Source organism: Stegostoma tigrinum, chromosome 33 (genome assembly GCF_030684315.1).
Source record: "Stegostoma tigrinum isolate sSteTig4 chromosome 33, sSteTig4.hap1, whole genome shotgun sequence".
Classification (NCBI taxonomy): Eukaryota; Metazoa; Chordata; class Chondrichthyes; order Orectolobiformes; family Stegostomatidae; genus Stegostoma; species Stegostoma tigrinum.
The window spans coordinates 24809564-24818263 of record NC_081386.1 but is presented as its reverse complement, the minus strand read 5'-3'; the positions used below and the strand labels follow the sequence as shown (position 1 = coordinate 24818263).

The following is an 8700-nucleotide window of genomic DNA, read 5'->3' as shown; positions in this document are numbered from 1 at the left end:
CTTTTCCTCTAATGCTTGTATTATAATTTGATTATATGTTAAAACTACTTCTATGATTAAGGAATTTTTAAATTAGAGTCTATTTAATATTGCAGGTAGTTTCAAAGAAGCAACTATTTACTACAAAGTAACTTTAGCTATTGTCTTTGCAACTGTTTACTGAGTTAACTTTGGCTGGTTCATGAGCTGAGACCTGTACCTGATGTTATTTATTTACTGGCAGAATCATCCTTTCATTAATGAGGCTGGAATTAAACATTTGTCTGTTTTTAGGCATTCTGTTATCAAAACTGTCTTGAATGGTTGGTAGTAGGGCTCTTTTGCTAATCTTGGAGTAGTCTTGCTGAAAGGTACCATTGTATTTTGCTTAAATGTTAGTGCAGGCTGTCCCATTTTGTGTTAACCCTTGTCAGTCATTTTGTGTCTTTCAAACATGGGCTAGTTTGGTGTTAGCAGATACTTTTTATGGACAGGTCATGCCTACAGTTAATTATAAGACATATCAATTCTGCAAAAAGGGTGCTATCAGGACGGAAAAAATCTTTTAGTGTTTGCATCCATTTCCTAACAATGGTCAGACCTAGAAACGTTCAGGCTCATCAGGGTTAAGCAGATGGCAAGTTTATTGATCATGATAAAAACAGCAAGTTGATATTGCTCGATTTAAAACACTTAAACATTTTAAAATCGATTATGTTGTTAGTTAAGAATGTTACCATAAAATTTGTCTAATGGATTATTTTCATCTTATGCCTTAAATGGGAGTGGAGAATGTAATTTTGACTGGATGATATAAATGGATCAAGTAAGCCACATGTAGACATCTGGTGCCTCTCTCCTAATGGTCAATTATTTCTACCTGGTTTTCTTGATGTTTGTTGCATTCCACATACAGCATGAAAACTCAAATGCGGAGGGGATATTAAGAGAATCATTAAAAATGTGCAACTAACGGTCATCAATATGGATGTGGAACCTATTGTCTTGTTTTTAGGTAATGCTACTGAGCGCTAGTTACAGATGAGGAATCAGGGTAGACCAGGATAGCTCCTTTCAGATCCATGAGTAACATTTCAGGAATGGAGAAAGCAGCCATTTTCAATGATTTTCTGCCTGTTGCTGAAAAGATTTTAATAAGACCAAATGAAAGTAATCTCAGCCAGGAGTATGTTGAAGAGACCTTGACAAGAGTTGGGGAGAGATTTTGATAGAATAGCCACAGAAGGAATTGTGCTTGGAGAAGGAAGGCAGAATGGACACATGAATGGAGGCAGACACAAGGATGTGTTTGGAAATTGCCTTATATTTGACTGGCTCATTGATACTACAGCGCCAATAGAAATAACTGAGAATCTCGCTGTGAGATTGGGAAGGTGAAAACACATATAGAGTGCAATTAAAAGGGAATAAAAAGCCACGAGTTAAGAGGAGAAAGGGCACAACAAGTTCAGATAGAAATTGAACTCACCCAGATTGAGCAGTCACGTGATCCAGAAGCAGAGGGAAGAAAACAGTGAAGCTATTGTAGTGTTGTAAAACATTGAATTGCGCTATTTTGAAGAAAGGTACGGGAGCAATCTCTGTTGTCCTGACTGCTTTCTGTGGTTAAGATCAAAGCATAGTATGATTTTAAGAATGAGTTGGATACAACAAGTCAAGCTCGAGGGACCAAAGAAAATGGGGGTGAAATTGGAAGAGAACATTGAGCCTAATAATTAGCCATAGTCAAAATGAGTGATGGAGCAGGCTGAATGGATTGCTTCTGCTATATGTTTTATGTCACTGTGTTGCATTAGAATGGATGTGACCTAAGAATAAAAAAGTAGACAGCAGACAAAAGCAGGGATTCCAGTGCTGAAATAAAAATGGAAAATACTGATATTATTCAGTAAATCTGATATTATCTGTGCAGGCAGTAACAAAGTTGATGTTTTAGTCAATGAATTTTTTCAGAATGTTACGGAGTGCAGTGTACTAGTTTGTTCTAAATGGCTTTTCATCAATAATATGCTATTGTCAATTGGAAAGTTCACTCTTAAGAATCTATTACCAGTTTTCATCAGCAAGTTAATGTACCCACCCCAACAGCTATCCCACAACATTTGCTAAAGCACCTTGACCTTCTCATGCTGTGGCAGTAAGTTATTTATGAAAAGTTTGCCTATGTACTACATTAAGTCAGTATTTTCCGTGAAAGTAGAACAATTCAAAAATTCAGAAACAAACAGTGAATTGAGGCAATGTTAACACAAAAGAAATCTCTGCCAAAATGGGTTGGTATGCATGTCAAGAGAATGATCATTTCACGTAATAAATTGCGAACACCCCAGAGTATTAATATTACTCAATCACAAATTCACAGACTTTTGCCAGCTGCTTAACATAACCATACACTTCACTTGATTTGAAAGCTCATGATTCGGGAATACAAGGCTTGCTGCTGTGTTCAATTTGTGCCTTATCGGTAAGTAAAAGTTTGCAATTTCATGACAAAATATTTGATAACCCGGGTAATGTCACAATAGTCTTAACAGAACAAAGAACTGCTTTCTCATTAGAGAGATCTGAGTGGTTGTGATTTAATATGAAACTCAGTACATCTCAGGTGAGCGGAGAGGTTGAGATGGAGAGTCTATGGTACCCCCAGCTAATAGCAGACATGATAAAATAACCTTTCACGTGCCTTGATTCGACTCCTTTAGGCAAGGCAAGTTCAAGTTGCTTTTAATTTCTGTACAACAATATTGCAGATTATACTACATTCATACTGAGAGAATAGAACAGAATAATAGAATGATTGAGAATCTTGTGGAACTTGTTGCTCCTGTGGTTGGAACTGGCTGCTTCTTGCTCATCAACTGAAAATCCAACTCCGCCTGTTTCTGTTCTATCCGAACGTTTATTTTGCGCAAGTAATTATTCAGCCTATAGCTCTGATATGTTTAATATACTGACAAGTCCAAACACAACTGTGACAGAAATGTCTTTGAGGAAGTGTAACATTACGCGTTTATAGGAAGAGTGAAAAAAAAGAGCATTTTTAAAAGCTTGTGAAAGTTTACATTCATAAGAACTAAGGCCTTCTTTTACACACTTTATAGAAAGCTAATGTGCAAATGACAACAAGCAATTATGAGGGCAAATTGCATGATATCCTTTGTTGCAAAGGGGTTGCTTATAAGGGTAGGGATGACATGTTGCAGGTACATTTGAAGTTGGTGAGGTTATACCTTGGTTGCCTTAACTGAAGATAGACAGATATTTTTAATCAACCTATTCACATGTGTTCTAAACTGGCAATTCTGGCTCAGTGATAGGTATACTGTGCCAGACCATTAGACCCTTTTCCTAAGGGTGGATATACTTACTTCAGAGAGCACGCAAGAAAGATTCACTAAATTAATCTGGAGAACACAAGGCTATCATATGAGGATGTGTTGATTAGAATTAGGCTATATTCAGTGGACCTTAGAAAATGGAGAGGTGATCACTTTGAATGGAACAAAATTCTTAGCGACTTGACAGCTAAGTGCAGAGAGGATGTGTCCTTTAGAGAAAGCCTCTAGATCTTGAATTAGAGGGCATCCATTTAGGACTGAAATGTGGCAACACGTCTTGAATGGAGGACTGTACCTCTTTGGAAATCTCATCTCAGTAAACTATAAATGCAAGATACAAAGCTATCAAATCCATTCAAATAAAGGGAAATGGGGTTAAGACTAGAGAATGGAATTGATGCAGAAATTCAACCATGGTCTTATTGAATGGTTGGGGTAAATTCAAGGTCCCTACAGTTTATTAGTGCTGCTTATTTATTTGTCTCTACATTTTCCAATTTATGTTATGTAGTCAATATTTCTATTCAGTTTTCCAATAGGATCTGACAGTTACGTCCTCCCAGTATGAAGTGTCCTAGTTGGAAGAGCAGATTTGAAGTTGCGCCCGTTCTTAGTGCCATCATCATCATGTCTTGTATGATAACCCAGGCAGCTGATATATTGGTTGTACCCGCTGAAGCAAGTCATTGGATCAATATGAGAATTCTACTGGAAGAACTGAAAAATCATGGCCATAACCTCACTGTGCTTTATTTCTCAACTTCTTGGCATGTCGATGCGAGGCCTGATTTATATCAATCCGTGGTGGTAGAACTCGACTGGAATACGACAAGTGAAGATATTTTGCAAAAATTTGTACAAAAGTCATTAGATATTTTACAGGACGGTTCAATGCCTTGGAGTTTTCTTCAGTCTCGATACAAACTAATGTCTTTCATGCACACCTGTCATAGTTATGTTCACGAGCTTGGTATTGCAATCTTTGAAAACAAAAATTTGTTGACTCAGCTTGAAAATGCACACTTTAACTTAGTATTAGCAGATCCTATTTTTCCCATAGGTTCATTGCTTGCTTCTTATTTAAAACTCCCTTTGGTGCATAATGTTCGTTGGCTCACCAGTGGAGAAGCTCATTTTCTCTTTGCCCCTTCTGCATTATCTTATATCCCAACACCAGGATCACGACTGACGGATAAAATGAATTTTTTCCAAAGAACAAAAAATGTCATCTTAAATCTTTTTCATCGATCCATAACAGAATTCCTAACTCACCCCATGTACAGTGACCTCTGCCATCGCTATCTAGGCCCAGGCATGGACATTGAGACAGTTCTTCTAAGGGCAGATGTGTGGCTGATGAGAGTAGATTTCATATTTGATTTTCCAAGACCCACCATGCCAAATATTGTTTATATTGGAGGATTCCAGTGCAAACCATCCAAACCTTTGGATAAGGAGTTTGAAGAGTTTATCCAGTCCTCAGGGGAGCATGGGGTTATTGTCATGTCTTTGGGGTCGATGGTCAGTTCTTTGCCAATGCATATTACAATGCAAATAGCAGAGGCCTTTGCTCAAGTACCTCAGAAGGTTATTTGGGGACACAATGGAGATGCCCCTCCCAACATTGGAAATAATACACTACTGGCAAAATGGATCCCTCAGAAAGACCTACTAGGGCACCCAAAGACACGAGCCTTTGTTGCTCATGGTGGCACCAATGGGCTTTATGAAGCCATCTATCATGGGGTGCCAGTAGTTGGCATACCTCTGTTTTTTGACCAGTTTGATAACTTAATCAGACTTGAAATCCGAGGTGCAGCAATGGTAATTGATATCTCCACCATGCAGTCAAGAGATCTATTGCAGGCACTCAACAAGATTATAAATAACACCTCTTATCGGGAGAACATGCAGAAACTCTCTGCTCTCCACAGAGACCAACCAGAATCTCCAATGGAGCGAGCTATTTTCTGGATTGAGTATGTTGCCCGACACAAAGGGGCATCACATTTGCGCTCAGAGTCTTACCGGCTCCCCTGGTATGTTTACTATTGTGTAGATGTGATGATCTTCCTGTCGTCACTGTTCCTCATGCTTATGTTGTTGTTAGTTGTACTGCTAAAGAAACTTTGTCCCATTTCTTGGCAGAAAAAGCAAAAAGTTCTGTAATTATGGTTTTGACACGAGAAAGGGGCACTGGGCATCATAATCGGACATGCTGTTTGATACAATTTAGCCACTCTTTGAGATTTTGCATTACATATGAGCATCAAATGGCACTGATGTGCATACTCACATAACTCATTTGTGTGATGGGCAGAATGTGTTTTTCGCTGGATGGCAGCATTGTGTCAGTTGCAAATACCACTCATGTTGCTACTGCATAGTATTGTACTCATGTTAATAGGCTGATGATGATTCACTCACTAGGATTCATTAACTACGTGTGTTAGATTATTTAAAACAATGAAACCCATTATAAATTATGAAGCAGGAACTTTGGAAGCCAACTGATTTCTGGTTTTACAGCTTGCAGACAAATGGGAGGGAGAGGCACAACATTATATGCACACAGCATGTCAAGTTCTTAAGGACAAGCTCTTTTGAAGGAAAGATTCACATAACAACAAACAGTGGCAGCTTCAAACATCTTGCTTCACGTATTGCTCAAAGTTTTGAGATATTTCACTCTTCCAGATTAATGAAGGACTTTTCATGGTCACAAGTAGCAACCTTATGCCTGGTTCATAGGTTTGTGTGACATACACTGAGGCTGGATCATTTAATATAAAGTGCTCCTTCCACTTACATTGCTATGTCTTGCAAAAGTTTGGATAAGTACAAAATTAAAATGTATCTTTTTTCAACAAAACACGAAAGAATTTGTCAACAAAGAGTTTTCAGAAATTCTGCTAAAATCTGAGAAAACAGTTCATTACTATGTAAGATTCCAATCCAATCCATCTAAATGTGGTAACAGGTACCTCATGTTTGGTGTTTGCAGATAACTATATCAGGCTCCAAAAATGAATCATATCAAACTCGAAGTAATAACTCTGTTTCTATTTCCATAAATGATGTCAGACCTGCTGAGTTTCTCTTGCCTTTGTTTTTTTCCATTTTAGATTTCCAGCAGTTGCAGTGTTTTGCTTTTCCATCAGGCTCCTGGTTGATTGTAACATAGGGGCATTTCAGAAAGTTGTGATCAACATTTGATAACTGAGCGATGAAGACAGAATAATTTTCTGCTCCTTGCATCTGTTTTCCATCAATGCCTGATTAAATGAAGATGGAATGAACAAGATAACAGTGTACTCAATATTCAGTGGACTGAATATGAGTCTTACAGTCTCAGGTCTAAACAAAGAAATGTTAATCTAAAACTTATATGACTTCCTGTATGGTTTTGGTAAATGGAAGTTGAGAGAGTAGACCACTTCCAACATCACAGAGCTCCCTCAGCACAAAAAAATGAGGTCCTGCCCTTTTTGTACTCAAAGCCCCGCAATAGTAGTTTTAGGCAGTAGCTTGTGGTTTAGAGGCAAGTATGTTAGCAACTGCATCACAGCAAATCCTGCATGATGTATTTTTACTTAATACTCTAGCATGCCAGGGTTAAATGGAGGGTCATACTTTTTGAAAAAGAACAATGGATACAAACAATCTGATTTTGAATTGTTGTGATAATACAATCACGTGTATTAATAAGAGAATGCTTCAGGTTGATTTGTGCCTTTTCCTTGATAATTTTGACAACTGGAAGTCAGCTCCTTCTGACTGACTTCTAATGGGATCTTGATCATTTTGTTTAGACCAGTGACTGTAAAATTGTTCAAGTAAGCCAAATATTGCCATGCTTCTATTATGTGGTTCTGTAATTTTCCAAATATGTTCCATCTTGTTCCTTAATTTAAAAAATTCCATAGTTTGTCTCTTTTCATATGTTTATAATTTTGTGAGCCAATAGGCCATCATGATGTAAGTCAACTATAGATTCTTCTTCAATGTAACTATCCTGCTGTACAATAGGAACAAGAATAGGGTTTTAACTGCTTGATCTAGCTCTGCTGTTCAACTGGATCCTGCTAGTATGTATCTTAACTTCATCAACCTGTTTTTGTTCCATAACCTTTAGTACGTTCTCCCTAAGAAAAGGTCATCTATGACAGTTCTGAAGCTTTCAAACCGTCCTGCTGCAGCAGGTCTTTGGCAATAAGAGTTCCTGATTCCACAGCCCTTTCATGTAAAACAACTTCCTGACATCCTGTTGGAGGGTATGACCCTAATTGAGTGTTGGAGCTACACCCATTCAGGCAGTTGAGGAATATTGTCACATGCCAATTCCTGACTTGTGCCCTGTAGACAGTGGACAGATGAGATATTGGCTTTGCCACAAAATCTATATTGATCACAGAAATTTGAGTGGCGATGGTTTTCTGTGGGGAGATACTTGAGGTAGAATCACCATCTACTCCAAACAGGGCTATTAACATCAAACGTGGTAGGGAGAGAATCACAGTAACATATTAGTACTGACTCTTCATGACCCTGTGTCTGGGTTGAGCCTGAATATGAGCATTTGGAAAAATTGAGATGGAGACCATCTGGGATTCAAAGTCTGATCTTGGCTTGAGCTTCCCTTCAATCCCCAACAAAAGATTGCCTGCATTTCAGTAAAATCAGTTCTTGGCCATTTATCTGAGTGGGACCATCTGCTATAGTACCAACCACACCCTCATTGTCACTGACTCTTCAAAGGGATTCAACTCCAGTTTCATTGGCACTCAAAACTATCCTGTCAATCATCTTAAACTGAAAACTTAATGCCAACATTCAGATTGATAAAAGATTATTGTTATTCTAGCCCCTGACTTTAACCATAAAACCTCACACTCATTTGAATACAACATGATGATAATTGTAATTTGGAACCCAGTTCTATCCTGAGAGCTCATCCTATGTCAGGTGTTCACACTAATTGTAACTTACACTCTATTTTGCATTTGCATTTTCCTTTGCAGATCTCAAGGTCACCAGAAAGTCACAATTTGCTTTTTTTAGAATTTCCATGGTAAACAAAACCAGACAAGAGTGGGAAAAGTATTCGAGAAACGGTACCACACAAATGAGGAAATGGAAAACATGCAAATATAGACATGATTGAAAAGGAGATGACACAGTGTGGACCTGGAGGAGCACAGCAGGCCAGGCAGCATCAAAGGAACAAGAAAATTGACATTTTGGGTTGGGACTCTTGAAATGTCAACATTCCTGCTCCTCTGATGATGTCTGGCCTGCTGTGTTCCTCCAGCTCCACACTATGTTATCTCTGGATGCAGCATCTGCAGTTCTTACTGTCTCA

At 38.3% G+C, this 8700-nt stretch overlaps 1 protein-coding gene across 2 annotated transcripts; it reads left to right on the top strand.

The window, feature by feature from the left end:
• The first annotated feature begins 2371 nt into the window (after positions 1-2371).
• On the top strand, positions 2372-6688 carry LOC125467364 (UDP-glucuronosyltransferase 2C1-like). 2 transcript variants are annotated; one of them, XM_059639233.1, is made up of 2 exons: positions 2372-2464; positions 3867-6688. In XM_059639233.1, the coding sequence occupies exon 2, from the start codon at positions 3903-3905 to the stop codon at positions 5505-5507; it is 1605 nt and encodes a 534-aa protein (XP_059495216.1). In that variant the 5' UTR covers positions 2372-2464; positions 3867-3902; the 3' UTR covers positions 5508-6688. The 2 variants fall into 2 exon arrangements, with proteins under 2 accessions (XP_059495216.1, XP_048419057.2); XM_048563100.2 differs by having other exon boundaries at positions 2394-2464; positions 3878-6688.
• The last annotated feature ends 2012 nt before the right edge of the window (positions 6689-8700 follow it).